Raw genomic sequence first — 20856 nt, 5'->3', positions numbered from 1 at the left:
GATTTGGCACAGAACTTGTAGGTCAGGGAGCAGCAGAGCACTGAGGAGGTTACCATTGAGAACCTTTCCCTGGATTTCTCTGAGAAATAACCTGTTTTGCTGCTTTGTGGTTTGGTGCCCAGATCTATGATGCTGGGCAGATGAATTCCCTGTTTTACACAGCAGTAGCTATTTAATCTTTTTTTTTTCCCCTGCAAATGTCCAGTTCATCTTAATGGATGATGAGAGTGCACGTGTTGAGGATGTACTTTTCAATCTTTGGGTAACTGTACTGACTCCAAATTTCTAATTGCTGTTTAGAGGCGTGAGGCATTACAGCATCATGAGCCAGACTGGAGAGCTGTCACCGTATAACTTCCATTGACACCTTGTTGCCCATGGCTGTCATCGACCATTATTTGTATGGCAGACAAGAGAATGTGTTGTGGTAGGGAGTTACAGACACGAGGAAGCAACGTGCTAGTCCAAAATAAAAGAATAATTATTTAAAGGTGAATGATTTCACTTAAATAACAGAGGTGCAAGACAGTTCCAGACACAAAAGAGCCCCTGGCTTGTTCATAGCCCTCTCTAGACAGAAGGACCTGATCCTATGGATCCCAGAGACAAGGCCGTCAGCTGTCAGCCAGGGCTGCTCCCTGGGGCTCCTTGCTATCTGTGGTGCTCAGCACTAGGGCCTACAGCTGCTCAGCCCCTGCTATGTGTGTGTGGGTTGGAAGTCTGTCTGAGGGGACTGAGGGTGTGCTTCCATCTCAGGGACATGCAGAACATGGTGGGCAGCAGTGCTCAGGGAGGCTCTGGGAGGTATGCTCGCACTCATGGGAGGCCTCCTTAGAAAGATGCCCTCAGTCTGCAGAACAGAGCAAAAGGCTGGAGGGGGGGCTCTCATTTTATATTTCAAGCTTTGGTTGTTGGGTTTTTTTTGTTGTTTTTTTTTTTCCCCTTTTATTCTGCCCAGATTTTGAGCCTAATAGGAACCTCTCAAGTGGGAGAAGTGCAGATTCTCAAATCAGAAGCATTAGAATTTTTTTCTTGGGTATAAAATTTCAGTCAATAATGTGCTGCTGCCTTATTGACTCGAAAAGAATGCCTTTCATGTGATTCAAACATTTACTTGCTCCCGCTTACTCTACTCACCTTGTACAGAAATGCTGATTGCCATTGACTAATCAGTCCATTTTTGTATATTCTCATCAGACTCTTTCTTTGGCTGGAACAATATGCACTGTATGATGCTTGCATGTCCAATAATTTGTTATTAGCACTTTGTATATGCCTTTGTTCCTTCACAACTAACAGTTTGGCCTCCAAGTGCATGCATATGTGTAAACTAATGCATTGTTGTAAGATAATAGATTTATTTGCTATGTTTGTATCAATACAGGAGGTGTGTAAGATATGTTTAACATCTGATAATTGCCATTTAGTCATCCACTGGCAGGAAACACTGTTCAGTTTGTATTTATACTATGACTGCTTCCATTTAGGATTCATAACACTATGTCTTTTAGTTCTGTTCATTTTAAAATGATTAAGTATATTAGCATGTAAATCAGTTTAAGAAATCATTTGTTTTATATGCAATACGATTCTAATAAGTAGGAAAGTTTATTTTCTCCTCCAGTGTTCCCGAGAGCTATAGATACCTTTATTTATAGTCATGAAATGATTAGACTACTGATCAGACGACTTTGTCCCCCCAGTATTGAATTAATAATAGACAACACACTTGGTTCTGAACCAAGCTTCAGAGTAATGGCAGTTGCTGTTGCAGTGCTGGGATGCGAAGCCATGACATTTATTTTGTGTTTCAACATCTCAGGACACTGTCTCCTGCAAAGTCCCCATCTTCATCCACTGGATCTATTGCTTCCAGCAGAAAATACCCTTACCCAATGCCACCGCTTCCTGACGAGGAGAAGAAAGCAAACAGGCAAAGTGCCAGGGTACGTGTCCCTCTTCACTGCCTTTTTGTTGCTGGTGTAATTTACTGGTAGCTCTGCAAAAGGGAAGTGAGGCAGATCTTTGTGAAACAGTGAGAGCAGGGCTGGCGTTTCCTCGGATCTGTAGCTCAAGCAGATGCTGAGGGCTGAGCCTCAGGCACAGATTAGAGCAGTCTTGGAGGGCTGTGTTTATAGACACTTATTTAGGCGGCACTCACACCTCAAGCCCAGATTTCAGTACTTCTCTTTCAAGCTGGAAGCTTGCCTGGGGCAGCCTCTGGGCTGAGGAGAGCAGTCATGCTCCCCTCCTTGGCCTTCCAGGGGTCTGAAACAGCCAGAGATGCACATCTGGGCTGGGGAATGGCTTCCTTCCAGCTGGATGGAAAGGTGAATAAGTTGCAGCTGAGCAGGATGTGAGGGGTATGCATCAGGCCCTGGTAGACTTGGAAAGGCTTTTTCTGCTCCTCGTGGTGGGCTTACGATAGCTTGCAGCGTGATTCCCACCACTGCTCTCCATCCTTTTACTTGAGAAAGAACTGAAATAATGCTGCAGATGGATGCTGCAGGCTCTGCCTATGCCCTGTGCTGGGCAGGGAGTGGCCTGGGGCAGTACTGGAATGCTCAGTGTGGGGGGAGCTCCAGGCCTGCTTGACGTGCATGGACGTACCCAATACATGGAACGAGCAAAGGATCTGCCTGGGCCAATGGACAGCTCTGGGCAGGCAGTGCAGGTGCTTCCCAGCCCTTCCCAATCACCCGTGTCGGGTAGCAGGCTGTATGTCTTTGTATATAATGTGTGTCTGTGTCCCCTTTTTGCCTCTCCAGCTATGGGAGACTTCCATTTAGCTGCACCGTTTTCCTGGGATGACGCAAGGACTGTTTGCTTTAAATTCTGTACAAACTCAGCACCACTGAGTCGTTGCACATTCATCTGCTCTTCAGACAATTCAAAAGATCAACACAGACGCCCGTGACCACGATGAGAACCTCCTCTCATCTGGAAGGGAAAAAGCAGTCTCTTTTTTTCTTTTCTTCTGTTTTTGTTTTTTTGACCAAGCAGAATTTTACAGACTTGATGTAAAGAACAACCCAAACCATCCCACCTACCAGGGGACCATTAGATGGACGTGACGAGGCTGTTCTGCACGGTACCAGACACGCTCACCCCACATCCCGCATGGGAGAGGGTTGGGGTTTTCCCTTGGCTTAGTTCAGCTCCAGGTCACACTGACCAGCCTTGGGAACGTGCACTCAGGAGAAGCTGGCCGATGTAAACTTGTACGCTGTGTGCATGAACCTTGTGTTCTTTGCTTTCCACATGTAAGGGATAAACAACATACTGTAGTAGAAATTAGCATGCAGAAGTAAGAAACGTAGGATTTTTTTTACAGGATTTCAAGCTTTGAAAGGCAACTCTTTGAACCTAAACATCAAACAAACAAGGATTATGTCTTTTTTTTTTTTTTTTTTTTACCTTACGTGTTTATAATCTCAGTATACAGGTTGTATATATGTAAACATTTGATAATGTCAAAAATAGCTGTTATACATAAGTGTATTTTGCCAAATGCCTAAAGAAACATGACTAACATCATCACACTTCACATTTTCTAGTATGTGAGCAGACAACTTTGGAAATACAGAAAGTACAATACTGTAAAACCGCGTCTCAGAAACTGGTGTTTGACCAAAATCTGTACTATCTTCTAAGTAACCGACAATCTCAATTGTATGGCGGAATGCAGGAACCAGTATGGTGGCACTTTGTCATAAGTCATCGTAAGGGGAAGCAGCCAAAAAAGGGCTGCTCAGTGAGATGACCCTACCCGACACTGGGGCGATCAGGAACGATCCCATTGACAACGGAGACAGAGCCTTGAACATGCAGTACAAACTTCCTGGGAATCTGGGAATACTTCTACATACTCAGTTCAGGATGTGGTGATGTGAAGTCCTCTGGCAAGACTTGCTGTGTATTTCTGATAGAGCACTTCAGATGCTGTTTTGGATGAGAAGGTGTAACTTATAAGAAGCTTAACAATTTCACTGCACCAGATAATACCAATGCTGGGCAAGTGGCCAGTTCCATTGCTGTCTTTTCATTTGTTTGTGGAGTCTCCTTTACCATGTGCTTGATTGCTCTGCTTGCTGCCCCTGACGTCCCCTTGACATTCTGGGGGGGCCATAAACTGAGTACAAGTGAGTTTAGCCAGAAAAAAATGGGAAGAAATCCCAACACTTTTACCATGGGGATGTTGGTCTCCCGAATCGATGGATAGTTAGGTTTCAAATACTGAGACTTCTAAAGGGTGTCTGTTCTAAAACAAAGGTGAACATTTCCATTCAGTAAGAAAACTGAACCATGTTAAAGCAATTTATAATTCTCCAGCTCTCCAAAAATGATAAATTCTCAGCTTCCAATAGTGTCATTACAGGACAACACACCTGATTCTGTATGGTGCAGTTGAATTCCTTGCCCAACAGTTGAATTATCAATTATCCCAATGGGAAGATCTGCAGTGTTTCTGAATCTTCTACCTCTTTCATGCATTTCCTTTAAGAAGCAAAGCCAACACTTTCAGCCTCTTAATATATTTTTTTAACTTTTAAGTAGGTGAATAAAGTTGGATATATGTAAGATTAAATTAAGAAATGTTTAAAGATGTCAGCAACTATAAAATATATAAGATTTTTAGAAGCACTATATTTTATGATTAGGCTGTTTGTTGGACTGTAACAAAATGTTGACCTTGGAGTTCCAGTGATTTCCTTCACAGTCAACAGGTTCTGGTAAGTATTTTATAGAAAGGCGAATATGAGTGAGTACAAAGTACAAGGCAGAAGGTGTTGAAAGAGCCAGCCATTAGTAATTGCTATAGGAAAAGATTCTGCACTTTTGTGACGAGTGAATAGCTATCAGCACAGAATATTTTTTTGCAGAGATTTACTTTGAGCGTAGGTAACTGGATTGAAAGTAGTTGATAGTGCATAGCTTGTGAAATTAGGGCCTGAGCCATTATCACCTGAAGTCAATAGAAAGTCTGTTATCGATTCCGCTGGAAGTTGAGCAGAACCCTGAAGGAGTTCACCTCAATTAGGAAATGGCACTACCTGATAGCCTCTCTGTTATTCTGTTGCCTCTAAGCTGCTTTCCCCTTTTGTCTCTGTAATTTGTCTCTAATAACTGGACGGTTCATCACGTGCCTTTTGCGATATTTTGTTTGGTTACGAACTAGCATGTGATTTTGAATAATCTTGTGAGATTTCTGTGCATATTTCATATTCAACACCCTTTACTCTTCCCTTTCCATTCTGCCTTATCAAAGAAGCAGCAAGATTTGGCAAACAGAACTGGATGTAACGCATTGGCTGTTTGTGTAATGTTCATAGCTTCTTGTTTTGAAAACAAATGGCTCTCCTGACTGTATTCTCAACGTACGATGTACTTACTGCTTCTTACATGTTTTGGTATAATACATTCGTAGCGTATCATGATCCAGTTGTGTCTGCAGCGTACTTTTAACAGTCACATTCACATTTGGAGATATGTAGTAACTGGAAGTCCAGTTATGACTTCTGAGTTTAATAAACATTGACTTTCACTTTGATTGTCTAGAGTGAGAACATCACAAAACGTTCATTTATTTTTGCAGAATCCTTCTGCAGAAAATCATACATCAAGTTGGCAGCCTGGATACCTTGTCATGGCACAAAGCCTGAACGTGTATGGCTCTGAAAGCCTCTAATGCCAGTGGGGGCCTAAGAGGAAGCTGTTTGCTTGCATTCTGTGCTTTCCTACTTTTAAAATGTGTTGAAAGCTGCCAGATTAGTAACCTTGAAGATGACTGCAAGTATCTTTACCCACAGGAATTGGTTACACTGGCAATAGCAATATAAATAGCTGCATAATACCTCATGTAGTCTAAAATAGAGTACTTGTACAGTTAGTAAGATAGTTCAGTCATTTTGACTCCTTCATACTCAGACTCGTTTTTGCCAGCTATGCTGAATATACAGATAAGCTGAAGTGGGGAGGTTATCAGTTCTTCTCAAATACATTATAATTACTTGTCCATATGAGCATACAAACAACAGGATGAGCTAAACTAATCCTAGTCTTGTATTTCAACGTGTGGGAGAAGAACCGTGAGTAATTTAAAATAAGATTAATATCGCTAACTGATGGAGACTGAAAAATACAGACTCTGTTCAGATAATAAGGCTGCACAGTGATGCTGCAATTCAACAACTAAAAATCTACCTGCTAATGTTGGATTTGTTGAGGTGAGAACTTCATTAATCTGCACTGTTGCCATTTGGTGAATGCACTCAGGCATTTTACCAGTTATGGTTGGGACTGAGAATTTACATATAGTTTTGTTAGCTGATAACAAGTGTGAGATGCATCTTTGAAGACAGTGACATGTTTTAAGAGGTTTGTTCCTGATTAATGATATGCTGACCCTGCTAGGTGATGTACTCATTAGTTAATTTTGATTATGCTAATGAACAAATGGGCCTTTGGGCTATAGCCTCAATTAAAGAGAAAGAAATTGTGTCAAGCTGGTGTACTGAAGTCCTCTTGCCTGAATCGCTTGCTGGTTTTAAATGAACTGAGTGGTCTTGTCAACCTCAACTGAAACAATTGTTTTCAAAACCAGGGCTAAAAGTAGGTCTGTACATTAATACAGGAAGGCATATACTACAAATGCAGACCAGCTTTGCAGTCATTGTATCATGGACATCCTCAGTGTGCTAAAGGATCTGCTGGAATGAGAGAATGCTTGAAGTTAGATTTTGCTAACAGGATATATATAGCGTGAAACATTTATGAGACTCCATAAGCCTATGTGATAATAGGTGAGCTCTTAGCAATTGCTGTTATCAAATCCCTTATCTAGATGTAAGCAAACTTACCAAATTCCAGGGTAAAACTCAGCATGCAGAAGTTCTCCTTTCCTCTCTTCCCTTTCCACTCCTACTAAAAAGCACTTCCAAATCCACTAGCAGCCTCTCATGTTGGTTAGCTATTAAACAAAAGCTGCAAGTTAGCTGTCTTTCCACCCAGCATCCTAGGTAAGGTCTTTCCAGTGCTTTTTGCTCATGTTTCAGTATGGGTGAAAGAGCCTCGTGTCTCCTTTGCACTGGTAGAACCATTTGGAGGTTTTCATCCAGGTTTATATCTCATTCTCTGGTGTTTTGTAAGGAGAAGTCTCTTTTGTTGATCACTGTAACCTAGAAGTCGTGCTGTGTCCCATTTCTCTTGCTCCAAGTCTCAAGGCTATCTCTATCTATCTAATTCTTCCTTTAAGCTATCTGAACATCTGCATCATTATCACTGTTTGGGCCAATTTTATCAACCACAAAGTAAGGTTGATTTACTTTATTTTTTAAGAACTTGAGCATTCTGGTCTCCTCCAAATGGATCATCCATCAGGCCGCTGATGACTCCTCACTGTTTGCATGGCTTCCAAACCATGTGACATTTAGCAGCAAAATGGGATTTGTCTTCTGTCTGATTTCCTGGAGATGAATATGAGCAAACTGCACGTGTTTGTACAGCTTGCCGTGCTATATCTGCATGGTGGGGTGAAGTTCCCATGTGCAAACAGCTGTCATGCTATGGACAGAGCAGGAAAGAAGGAAAGCGGTGAAGCTGGCTGTGCAGATGCAGTTGCAGCACAAATAATAGGATGTTTAAGTGCAATTTCACCAGAAACAAGAAATGTTCTCTCAGAGACACTAAAACATTCCTTTGACCCAAATATTTTCCAAGTTAGCTCACAGAAAGTATTTCTGGTGCCTGGGGTACGGACGTTGATCAAACCAAAGCTTTGGGAACGTTAACTATTCCAGCCAGCAGGTGGTACCGTGTCATCCCAGAGCTGCAGCTGGTTAGAAACACACTATAACCATCAATGTAAATGTTTTATCCCAGGCGAGTAATTGAAACGATGTTCAGAACACAGAACATGAGAAATGTTGTACCTGACTTCTAAGTTGGCTCACCTTGCTGGGTTTGCTGTTTTCAGTTCTGTTTAAGAAGTACTTCAGATAAAGCAGCTTTAAACTCTGAAAACTTTGGTTACGCAGGCTGCAATGGCTGCAATGGCTGCAATGGCTGCAATGGCTGCAATGGCAATACAGCGCAGCAGGAAGATAATGAAATGCGGAGCAGCCCTCTGAAGGGAGAATTCTAGGTGTCATGCTATTCTTAATGACTGGAGCATACAATATCATAGAACAAGCTATTTTTTTCTCTTTCTCTACTCCTGTAATTAAGAGAAAACAGAAGTTTTGGTTATAAAAAAAAAGTATTGAGGCCTTAAGACCTTATATATTCTAATTCAGCATGGAGAGTCTATTTTTGCAGCCCAATTAGGAATTCTGTACATAGGCCTGACTGACCTTGTAAGTATAGTGGTGCTAGCAGCTAATCACACAGTATTGTAAGGCTCCGTATAACAGGAAGTTCTGGCTTATTTTGGTAATTGGTACAAGGATTCCTGCTCACTGCCTGTGTAAACAATCTGCCTATTTTATGCTTGGAAATACAGCCCAGAACGTATTCAAACTGTGAATATATAACCTGATTTTTCCCTTCTGAAGGGTGAAGATGTATTCCAGTCGGTAGTGTTTTATATAGAGTACAATACTTATTTTTATTGTCGCGTAAATGCAAAGTATTTTTTTCAGAATAGCAAAGCGTTACGGAATTTTTAACCTGCTGGAGAAAACCCTCCGTACAACACCACCACTTCTATTCTGCAGAGCTTTTGGGGCGCTGTCTCCCAGTTGGCTTCATTTTGTGTCGATGTTAAGCCTGGACGTGGCTGTATGAGAAAGCTGTCTGTTTTTCCACTCCTAGCCCTGACAGGTAAAATGTTCAGAGAGGGGAGAATTGTTTCACCATTGGGGCTGGGCTGATGTCAGCAGAAACAACCAATCTATGTCACATTGTCGTCTTTGCTAGTTAAAATCCATTAAAAATTGTACGTGGCGTAACAGAAACATCAGATTGTGACAGACACCAAAATGAAGCACTGCGAATCACAGCTCCCATCTTTGAGCGCGATACTTTTATCGTCAGTGTTACAGGCATTGGGCTGTTGCAGTGAATGAATCTGGCTTTCATGTAGCTGAACAAAACGTTGCTTTTTATAAAATAAGATGGCTGTAATTTGGGGTTCTCAATTCCTGCTCACTTTTAATAACAGCATCACATATCTACTTCTATGAGAGTATTTAATACAAATGCCTGTGGTTTTCAATGTTACTAACATACTGTAACATCAGTAAAGTGACTTTCAACGACAAAGACCATGTGTGTACTTTCCTTCTTACTTAAATTATTGTACTTTGCACATTGACATCCTGTTTTAAAGACCTCTTCGGTCCTGCTGTTCCTTAGGCACGCATGCCTGAGAGCAACCTGGAAAAAAATATGTCTATTTTAAACCATTCTCAGTTGTTTGTATGAAGATCAAGAATAAGCATCCCATGTAGCATCATGTAAGGATTCATTCAAGTATGCCTTCTGCGAAATAGAAAACTTTAATTCTGAGTTATTGTTTAATCTCCCATAATGGGAAAGCAATGTGTAAAGTTGTGACAGCACTGTATGCTCACTCCTTAGTAACCTTAATGATTATCTTTGTTCACGTGTAAAAGCAAAAAGTGAACACCTTGGGTTTTTGAAGTGTGTATGGAAGGCAGTGCCTTCTTTGGTAAACTAGGATTCGCTCCTGGTTCTTGAACTCTTTGCTTTACAGCTTTCTCTGATTTGTGTTTACAAGATCCATGAAGATAACCCTGTTGTTCTTGCAGCACTTTACAGCCCAGTAGGTGATTGGTTCAAGTGAGGAAAGAGACTCAGGGTCTTGGTTTTGGTCTTCTTTAATCACACCAGAGAGCGTGGAAAAAAAAGCAAAACAAAAATTGTATTATCGTAGAATCATAGAATGGCCTGGGTTCAAAAGGACCACAATGATCATCCAGTTTCAACCCCCTGCTATGTGCAGGGTTGCCAACCACCAGACCAGGCTGCCCAGAGCCACATCCAGCCTGGCCTCGAATACCTCCAGGGATGGGGCATCCACAGTTTCCTTGGGCAACCTGTTACAGTGTGTCACCACCCTCTGGGTGAAAAACTTCCTCCTAATATCTAACCTGAACCTACCCTGTATAATATATAACGAACACCGACTTCTCACCTTACTCTCAAAAACAACAAGTAACCACAAAAACATAACCCACCACCTTGGTACTTTTCAAAGTAAAGAACTTTCTTGTTTCCACAGTGAGTAAGCCGGACCATTTTTGCATGGTGCAGATCAGCTTAGTGCATTCTTCAAGCCAAGCTTTTATTCGCAGGTGCAGTTTTACTTCCAGGTATTATTTCATCATTAATTCTCAAGATTCATGGCCTAACTTTGCATCTATAACACAACTTCTGGGGTCTTAGACCGATCAGTAAGTTACACTTATTTACAGGAATGCTGTATTCATTATTGCCTAATGTTTTCTTTCACGAACACGCCAGGCCTGTGCTGGGCTGACACAAGTCAGTAGCTGAGCACTCATCAGCTTTCAGCTCCCTGCCTGCCCTGCCCCAACAGAATGGGGGACAAAGTCTTTAAAACAAAAAGTAGAAAATCCCTGCAGGTCAAATTAAAACAGTTAAATATGTGAAGGAAAAGAGTGTGTGTGGGGGGTGGGGATAAAATTTACTCACCACCTCCTAGCAGCAGACCCATGCCCAGCAACCCTCCAAGCAACACCTACTTGGGAGAGACTTTCCTGATGAGTGCAGTGTTACATGGTTTGGAACATGGCTTTGGTCAGCTCAGGTCAGCATTCCTGGTCGTGTCCCTTCTCCAACCTCTCATTGGAGTTGTGGGGTGAGCAGCAGAGCTGGCCTGAAGCTGTGCACGCGCTACTCAGCAACAGATAAAACACCTGGGCACTACTAACACCATTTGAGCCACAGATCTAAAACACAGCACCGTTACGATGAAAAATAAAGGTATTTATGAAGAAACTCTGTCTGAGATAGGTGGGAGTGGTTTCAGACTTTGCATGCCAGTTAGCATATAAAGACAGGAAGGTACTTGCTAAGGGTTTAAAGAGAAGGACAGAAAAACACTGACGTGTCACTGCAGTCTGGCAACTTGAAGTTCAAAGTTAATGTATAAACTGACACAGCACACTTTTTTGTTTTAAAATGTTTTATGTAGTGACACAAAGAGAGCAAGAATCTTACTGGAACAAACGCCCCCATACAAGGGCACACTGTTGGAAGAGAGCTATGTTTTATTTTATTCCTGTTTATGAGGAGCCGTCACATGCAGTCTCACACTCAGTGCATGGTGTCAATGACCTCATCTTAAAAATGCCCAGCTGTCAAAACAAGCACCTTAAGTTTTACCTTAATGTTCTAACAGATGAGAGACGCCATTCCAAAGCTAACTCTTTCAGTTTTTACATGTCTTGCATCGCCAAAGACAGAAGGATTTTCTCTTATGCCATCTGCATGATATTGTTGAAGATAGAGGGTGGTAGCTTTCACATCAGGAACATTTTTCAGTGAATCACAGGAAAAAAGTAAGTACAGAAAAACATAATATGTCCATAATCTTTGTTACGCATTGTGCCTTAGGAGTTCATGAAAATAAGCCGCAGGTTGGAAGTTACACAAGACAGTGCGTGATTAATTCATATTCATTATCAAAACTGAACAAGTGTGTCAAGCAATACCTTCAGAAAATACATCATTTCCAATATGGAGGCACACAATCATGCGCTAACTTGGCAAAGCAAAGCACGAACTGGGATGATAACTGTGATCGTCCACCTTCCCTTTCGATTTAGATGCTCATAACACACTGTATGAACTGGAAAAAAAATATCACTTATTAGAAAAAGGTTGATTTTTTTTTCCTCCTACTGTGAACAAACTCAGTCCATGAGCAATAAAGCTTTGTAATTACACATGAAAACTGACTAATAGTCAATTAAAGTTATCTCCTTAACAACAACACAGAACTACTTGAATGCACTGTTCTGATTATCTCACACATACAAACAGCCAGGAAGCCAAGACCTACAAGGCTGTCAGTACCATTTGCTGCATCCACTCCACCACCTCCCCCAGTCTTTCCCAGGAAAAATGCCCACCAGGCCTTAAAACAAAGAAACAAAATCCAAGGGATGTTAGCAAGTGTTACATTGTTTTGAAGCGCGCTGGTAAAGGAATCCACACAAAACACATAATGAAATAGAAACACCCCTATAAACGTGTGAAAGCTTTGTAATAGAATACTCAGTTCCAACCCTTTTGCCCAGCTGAACTCCAACAGAGCTGAACGAAATGAAACCCCAGAACTTTGTGCTCTCAGGTAAATACTATCATAGGCAAGAGGCACTCGCTGCAATTATTCATGTCTGGCTGCAGTTTTAAGTTTTCCCTTAGTTTTATCCCATAAGTTTAAGTGGTTCCTTAAAGTTCACTTACATCATCGTACTGGAAATTCACAAAACCCTGCTGAGATGTATCCCTTCTTCTGAAACATTCTGCAAAGGTATTAAAACAAAAGAAAGGTAAGAACAACTCAGTTAATCAGAACGCATTGTATTTTAAATCTGTTTTGGCCACATGCCTACTGCAAGTGCCTGACTGTAAGAGTCCACCGTTTGTATTAGTCCCCATACTACAACCTTTCATGTGAATTTCTCACCTTTCTCACTTTCATTCTAATGCAAAACACAAGGTTCAAGACTGAACAAAATGAGAAATGAAAGCAGAGCAAAGCAAAGGGAAGAAAAAATATCCCAAAGTCACAAGAATGAGACCTCAAGAACAAAGCAGTTCAAGCCTGAACTGATCCCTATGTTTGCCATCCACAGCACCTTCCATTCCATTAATAAATAGTTTCCCAAACTGATAACAAAACTTTATCAGTCTGTGGAACAAACCTTATATTAGCCCATTTTTTTCCAACAGAGACTTAAATAATCATCATCTTTAATTGTTATGGTTCTGCCTGTAAAATAAACCTATTACGTGTTACACAAAAGTCAAACATAAGAAACCCGAGTGGTAACATGTTTTTATTTAATAAAATCTAATTAGAGAGCTGATGCTAACAAGGCTATAATCTGACGTACCAGTGAGAGCTCTGAGTTTCACACAGCAGGCGATGTAATCATCAAATGTGATCTTTCCTTGAGTGCTGTACCGCCTGGTGATGGCAGACACTGCCTGCGGGCTCAATCTAAATCCTATTTGACAACAGAAAGACTGTATTGCAGACAGGTATGTTAACACAGCTGAGCATGTTTTAATGGATTTCATGTATCAGTTACTACGGTGAGACAACAGTTATGGGGGAATGCTGGAACTCAGCACCAGAAGCAAGGAAATTTCACAACGTACCCATATTTGTCAAGGCTTTCTCCAGTTCTTGGCGATCCACTGTACCACTTCTATCGCTGTCAAAGCTTACAAAGTGTTGCTTCCAGCCGTTGACCACAGCCCACAGCTCCTTAAACTCATTAAATCCCAGTGTGCCAGACATATCCCTCTGATTTCAAAGATCAGAAAAACTTTCCTTAACTTCATAAAGTAAAAAAAGACAGCCCTCTGTCAAATGGGAATCAGCTTTCTAATCATCTGTAGGTGAAAACTCTTTCTTTGAAGGTCGCTGCTAACAGTGTTTTGTGATTACTTCCTTTGTGATGGCAAACTAACTGAAGACACCTCAGCACCAATGGAAGTAACACCACTGACCAAAACCAAATGTCAGGGGACTCACCATCCCCACTTCTCCGTTACACCTTACGGATGTGACTCGCTTAAGAAATTCCTCCTCTACCTGCTGCACTGAAATTCCTACAGATACAGTACACATGTGAAGTAAAATCAGATGCCAAATCAAAAACATAAGTTGGAATAATATTAGAATATGATCAGATCTAATATTATCAGATCTCTGGTATCACAAGCAGTTTGTCCAAGTTACTGGACGTCCCAGTTTAATTCCTGCTCTCTTATTAAGCAGCAAAACATTTGAACATGACAGACTAAGCTTAAACTACAAAACTCCAAATATTCCCACCCTGCACAGTGTATCTAAATCTTCCATAGGTTGTACTGCTGAATGCCATGCAGTCTCCTGTTCGATACCTGAATGAATTCATTCAAGGAACGGGATTTAGGAAGGCCTTAGATGATCTCCAGCCTGTGTAGGACAGACACTTAATTCATTAGCACATTACCAGACTGTCCAGTTTCAAAAGTACAATGAGCTATTTGCACAAGCCTCTGTTCTGGGCTGTCAGATCTGACTGTTCACACATTCAGTGGATAAACTGCCCGCTAGTCTTAGAGGCATGTCACTTGTTACAAAAAGATAATCACTGACAGACTCATTTGTTACAATTCTGAATTATATAAATCATTCTGATAATGATTTATTAGAACTGTAAAAATGCACACGTATAAGAACAGAACATTGTAGTTCCCGATCACAATACATATCAAGTGGAGGCTGAATGGAAACTGCTAAGCATTTCCCAAATCTCAGGTACTCTCTTATCTTTGCTTACACAATGCTAAATGTTTATGCTCCATAATAAAGGATACGTCCAGCATTGAGATCATGAGTCTGCATGTCTCCAAGTTGAAAGCTGTTTAAATTACAAGAAGGAAAATCATTATTATTTTGACAATTTCAGTTTTATTCATCTAACTTTAAGTTCCTTGTTATAATATAAAGCAGCGTATACCATCTTTTATGGGCCCTTCCACTGTACAATGCCATACCACGTTTCGATCCAAACAGGAGCTTTTAATCATTACTTGTTAGAAACACTGACAGCAGACAATCTGGACACACCTCAAATACTATATAAAATTAATCTGCTCTTAGCTCAATCCATAAAGGTTTTGGGTTTCAATCAAAGTGGTCCTTCATATTTTAGCACAGAGACCATTTTAATGAGGCACTTTGCTCACTGTACCCGATGTCATAAATGGAATGCTATGCCCCAGGACAGAACGTTTTGGTCAGCAACATAACTCAACTTCCATTGCAAACCAAAAGTGCACAGCTCAGCAGTGGAGAACGAAGGCAGATGAAAAGAAGCCCTGAGTGCACAGAACTAAATACAGAGAATTTACAGTTCAAAGTAGTCCATATGGAAAGAAAGTCTTTTCACCATGCAAATAAAAGACTGAAGAAAGCACAACTACAAGCACTCTCCAGTAGATGGGATAAAAATTAGTGCACGTTAGCATTGTTGCTTTGTTTGTTGAAATTGTTAACTTACGTTTATAGGCTCCTGCAATCCCTGACTGGGTGAGACATCTCTGTAGCTCATCAGCATCTATTTGTCCATCCTTTCGATAACAGAAGATGTATCAGCTATTGCTTTAAATCACTCTCCCAGTTTGGTTACTCCCAATACCCACTCCCTTTTCCATAGGTATGGATTCATATATCCTTCTGTGAAACAACTGATTACCTGTCTCTACTTCTGCTATATGTCAAAATGCTATTAATGACCCCTACCTCTAATGACGTTTCTTTAGCTGACACTTTTGCAACATGCACAACCTTTCACATTTAGCGGTCTCAAAAACATGAACAGGACAGGCAGGTTTCCTCAAAGCTCAACGTGTATTTCTTTCATTTTAGAGATTTATGATTTCAGTGCTACAGCAGAAAATCTGGAACCCAGATTGTATACATCCTCATCTCAAGACTGTCTCAAGACTTGGAAATTGAAAGAAAAAAGGAAAAGAAAAAAAGAAGAGCTGTTAGGGAACACTAAGCTGGTTGCAGAACAAACACAAGCAGAAAGCAAACTGTTTTAAAAAAAGCAACAACAACAAGCAAGTACCAAAAAAGATCTGCATCCACACAGCTTGGAAAACAATGTCCTTCCAAAGTACATCTCTTGGGGCCAAACAGAAAACAACTACTAAGTCATGGATAGCAATGAACTGACCAAAGGAGAACTGCAATTCTACTCTATGCTTCCTACAAACCAACATGAAGCTCAGTTCACAGACAGTTTGAGTATAATTTAATCTCAGCCAAGGACAGAACATTTGCAGTGGGACTGCCAACTGCTGATCACCAGGTGAGAAGGCATGGTTAACACAGGGAGCTCAGGTGCAAGCAATGCACCTCTGTGACCAGCAGAAGAGGAGCCAGTCTCCACCCGGCTCACCCTCACTTGAGGGTTAGCAGTCAAGGAAGCAGCACCTCTCTGGATAGAAGCTACACTCTTCTTGAGCTGTTACTGGAAGGGGGTGAGCCAATTTTACTTCTCTTTTTTACCTGCTACTGCTCTGTAGGGTTTGTATCCTACTAGATAGCACTGTCATTACCTTCATCTGCCAACACCCAAAGCAATGTTACTTCAACTCTTTATTCCCTATTTAATACTTTACACTGCTTTATGCTTAGAACAAATTTGTTTCTACTTCTTTTTTCTTTAGGTATAGAGATATAGCATGGCATGGTCTAAATGATACAGCCAGCTGACTGTTAGAAATCATAGAATGGCTTGAGGTGGGAGGGACTCAAAGGATCATCAAGTTCTAACCTCCCTAACACAGACAGGGCCACTAAGCTCCGGATAGGAAAGTAAATGAAGAATCATTTATTAGCAGAAGAGTAGTTAATAAATTTGACATAGTCCAGAAAAAGAAGACAACACTTTGATTCTATGAAACACTAATGGCAGCAGAAAAACAGAGCTGCATCCAACCTATTCCATCACCCTAGCTATACAGTTCGTTGTATCAGAAACATTACACTCACAGGAAAATTAAAGCATAAAATAATAATTTTAATTAGCCATGCATGCTAAGCACGTATCTTCCAAACCCTTGTGCATTCTGAAACAAAAGCCAGATCTGGATAGCTTCAGAGTAGAAAGTAAGACAGAAAAGCACAATTGTGTTTACATTACCATAAAAGGGCCTGGACTTCATCTTTTGATACAGAGTTTAAAGAGCTAGACTGTACAAAGCACAGAGGCTTTGCAAAGAGATTAAAAATTATTAGTTCCTATGGAGTCAATAATAAGGATTTGACTTCTTTCCATAAACAAAAGCAATGCATCAAATCAAGGCAAGATTTCTGTTGTAAACTACTTCAAGTAATTTACAAGAAAGCTCAGGCAACGTTCCATGTCAGGCATAAAAACAACACAGTGGCGAAGCACTACCAAAGATGTTACTAGTTTTATGGTGAGAGCTACTGGAGAACTGTGAGTTGTGGTTTTTTGCAGACTTTCATAGCAGGCTGTGAAAACTGACAATTTATGTTTGATTTCACTGATTCCCTAACAGAATTCTTGCTTCTGGACAAGTACTTGTCCCTGGAACAGACTCTTCTGATTTTAAGGATGAAACAATCTAATAGCTACTCTATTTATTTCCATAAAGAATGGTTTCTACAAATAAAGGGTATTTAGAATACTAACATAAATACTTGAGGTAATAACCTGATCATATCCACTGACTCGCTACTTTCTCATTTTCAGTAACCAGGCCCCACCTGAGCTGCCTGGGAGTGGTCTATACAGTATGTAGGTCCAGCTCTTGCCATAGCACTGCACTCTGTGTGCTGATACCTCTCTCCTCCTCTTTACAGCAGGACCTTACTCATTTTTCCAGCATCAGTTACAGGTTCTAAATGCTGATTCCTGATACACAATCTGGTGGCACCTGAACGCAGAAGCACCGAAGCTGGCAGGAAACTGTCATTAATCCCAGGCTCTGTCTTACTGGAGAGTCTTTACACATAACGCTTTAATTAACCCAACGTTCACCTTTACTACAAAAATACAGGGTCTGTATTTGCACATGCAGCGTTAGAGAAATGATGTATATACTGAAAGAAGCATTATTAATTGAAAGGAATAACAATATGAACAAAAAGCCATAACCCAAATGACAGTCTCAATCTGAAAATTTAAACATGAGCAAGTCTGCTGAATTTAAACTCCCATGCTGTCACTACGTGCACCTGTGGATATGAGATCTAGGAGCAGAGTTCTACATTTTCACACACCCTGTAAGTGTGCAGTAAAAAGCTGTGTTGTATGTATTGCCAACAAAGACAGAACTGGCTCAAAAAACCTGACTTGCTCCTAACCTTATTTCCAGGAACAACCATAAATATATGAAAACACATATGCCATGAAACCACAGAAATTAAAAATGCAATGTGCGATTACAAAGGGAAGAAAGCTGTGAATGCCCTTTACTCTGAAAGAGTAGTCATGCTGTCCTACAAGCAAACAAGGATACTGGCACAAGTAGAGACTGCTATTACAGTTATGACCCTATTAAACTACTTCATCATACAACAATTTCCTTCCTACTGGCATTTCCTGCTTTCAGTAACAGCACCTCCGCAGCTGATGTCCACATTGGTTCTGGCTTCCTTTTCCAAAAACAGCATTTCTCAACCAATGGCTGAGCTACAATTCAGCTGCAACATTTCAAGTAATATGGAGTCACCACATATATAGGAACTATACACAGACTGTGCATATGCAAAGCTGCATCTCATACAGTGCAGCTATGCAGTCTGAACAATGCTAACCAGCTCTTCAATTGTGCTGATGTGTTTTGGCAGACAGGCTAAGTAAAAGCAGTCAGCTATTTACCAACAACTTGAAACCATGGAGCTCTCCCTGCTGCAAAAACTAGGCATTTCTAGAATGGCATAGAAATGACTGCCTCCCAAACTAAGAAGTAAATTACACTGTGAAAGTTTACCTGTCCAGCTACTGCAGCAAAATAACCATACAGAGGATCCTGAGCTTGTCCAGGGAATGCTGGGCCTCCTGGAGCTGCTCCATACTTCAGAAATAAAGAAAAAAAATGTATTAATTTTAAAGTAATGACTCAGCTAAGTGTATGAAATAATAACATTTGTACTTAAGCATCAATCTGTGCTTTTATATATGGAGGTCGCTCTGAAAGTAATGCCTCCTCTTTGTTTCTACGGAACCAACAACAGAAAGAGCACAATAACACTCTTTGACAGAGCAAAATCTCAGCTGTAAAATACTGTTTTTCGGCACAGTTGCTGCTGTTTACTGTGCATTTTCACCAGTGATGAACAAGAGCCTGTGTGCTGTTGCACAACCTTTGCCACCAGAGGTGCCCCACTGCTCATATCACCACTGCTGAAACGCACCACCCACCACCTCACATTCTGTTTGATCTCCACAAACGTCCACTGAGTGTCAGTGAATGTCAGAGGGTGCCATTTTTTCCGCATGGAGGAATTCAGTTCCACACCTTTGCTACAATCCGCACTTCATGTCAGATGCCATTCTGGCAGCCTTGGCCCTCTGCTGCCGTCTGTCACAGGGCAACAACATGTACAGGGAAATAGGTGGGAAGGTTCCACTGCTATGCCATACCACCAACATCCGCCTCTGACGTCGAGGCCGAGAACAGTAAAACGAGGCATTACTTCCGGAGCAGCCCTCCTACACACCCTGAAAGCACGTCTATCACACAACCCCGGCTCTGGCGTACTCTGGTACTATTTCAGCCTCTCCGCCCAGGCGCTGATGTGGCCCCTTCCTTCTCCGCGTGGCCCGGATCCTGCCGTGCTTTACCGCACCGCACGAAGGCCCGCCGCCCCTCACCGAGAGCCCCTCTGCACCGTGCCCCTCATCCCGCCCGCCGCCCTGGCTCGGCCCCGCTCACCCCGCCCTGATAGTAACCGCCGCCGGGCGCCGGCTGCCCGGGGAACGCCATCTTCGGCTCGCACCTGCCCCTCCCGCCCGGCCTCGCCCGGCCACAAACACTCGGCCGCGTCGGGGAGGGAACGCGGGTCGGGCCGCAGGCTCCGCAGAGAGCCGCCTGGAGAGTCTTCCACGCTGCGAATCAGCCGACAGCCCCCGGTCGACGGGGCGGCCGAGCAACGCGAGGCGGGGCCGCAGGGAAGCTGAGGAAACGGAGGGCCATCCCCCTCGGCCCCCCGGCACCCCTCCGCTCGGCGTGGTACGGCCCCGGCCCCGCGGCGCCTTTTCCTCCTCTGAGCGAGTGGGCGGCGCGCTGCCGCCGGGAGCGGCGCTTTTCTCCTCAGTGCCGAGCCGTCGTATGGCCCGCTGGCAGAGCGAGTCAGTGCTGTCTGTGGAGCGACCGCAAAGGCCACGGACTCATCGATTCGTTATTTCATAGAATCACAGAATCGTTCCGGTTGGAAAAGCACTCTTGAGATCACCTGGTGCAGCCATCAGCCCATCAGCCCATCCCCACCGTGCCCACCGACCGTGTCCCTCAGTGCCACATGCACACACTTCTGTGCGTAGTACAGGTTAGGAGAGATGTGGTGCTGAACTTCGTTCCAGCATACACTGACCTAGGCAAAGACCTTCCTATTTAAATAAGACTTCGTTACAGTGACAGAAAGAATGAAAGGCTGGAAAAATTGCAAAGAAGTGATAAAGTGTGTAAGTGATAAGATTTGAAGAGATGTACACTGATAAGCAAAGTGACAAATATATTTGATGTGGGGGTCATTCCGAATGGAGTGCCTCCTCTTCATCTCTGTGGAAACTATGACTGCTACAAAGAGCACAATAGCACTGTATGATGGAGCAAGCTCATAGCTACAAAATGCTGTTTTTCAGCATAGTGACCACCATTAGCTGAGTTGTGCAGACGAGCCCATCAAGAGATTCTTCATTTAGTGGTGTGACAGCTGTGTGTGGTCATTCAGAACATGGCTTGTCTTTCGTGTCACCGTGGCCGCTGCTAAAATGCAGCACCCACTGCCTCACTGTGCTCATATCCATGCTTTGGTCTCCATAACATTCAGCAGGAGTCAAGGAACGCCATTTTTTCCACATGGAGGAATTCAGTGACACA

General features: G+C 42.2%; 2 protein-coding genes across 10 annotated transcripts in view; one reads left to right on the top strand and one right to left on the bottom strand.

The window, feature by feature from the left end:
• The window catches only part of ADAM22 (ADAM metallopeptidase domain 22), a 123616-nt gene extending 117111 nt beyond the window's left edge, over positions 1–6505 (top strand). For all 7 annotated transcript variants that reach the window (XM_072329029.1, XM_072329026.1, XM_072329023.1 and 4 more), the window contains 2 exons: positions 1823–1946; positions 2769–6505. In XM_072329029.1, the coding sequence (XP_072185130.1) occupies positions 1823–1946; positions 2769–2789 (145 nt within the window). In that variant the 3' untranslated portion in view covers positions 2790–6505. The remainder of the gene's footprint in view (positions 1–1822; positions 1947–2768) is intronic.
• Positions 2795–20020, bottom strand: SRI (sorcin). 3 transcript variants are annotated; one of them, XM_072329031.1, is made up of 8 exons: positions 19754–19959; positions 18745–18828; positions 15273–15342; positions 14587–14630; positions 13378–13525; positions 13110–13223; positions 12457–12515; positions 2795–11836 (listed from the first exon to the last, which is right to left on the bottom strand). In XM_072329031.1, exons 4-8 carry the CDS (start codon positions 14602–14604, stop codon positions 11810–11812), a joined length of 366 nt encoding a protein of 121 aa, XP_072185132.1. In that variant the 5' UTR covers positions 14605–14630; positions 15273–15342; positions 18745–18828; positions 19754–19959; the 3' UTR covers positions 2795–11809. The 3 variants fall into 3 exon arrangements, with proteins under 3 accessions (XP_072185132.1, XP_072185131.1, XP_072185133.1); XM_072329030.1 differs by having other exon boundaries at positions 19690–19923; XM_072329032.1 differs by lacking the exon at positions 15273–15342 and having other exon boundaries at positions 19690–20020.
• Between the last annotated feature and the right edge of the window lie 836 nt (positions 20021–20856).

Source organism: Excalfactoria chinensis, chromosome 2, assembly GCF_039878825.1.
Source record: "Excalfactoria chinensis isolate bCotChi1 chromosome 2, bCotChi1.hap2, whole genome shotgun sequence".
NCBI classification, from domain to species: domain Eukaryota; kingdom Metazoa; phylum Chordata; class Aves; order Galliformes; family Phasianidae; genus Excalfactoria; species Excalfactoria chinensis.
The sequence above is the reverse complement of the archived record's forward strand: the minus strand, read 5'-3'. Positions and strand labels throughout refer to the sequence as shown.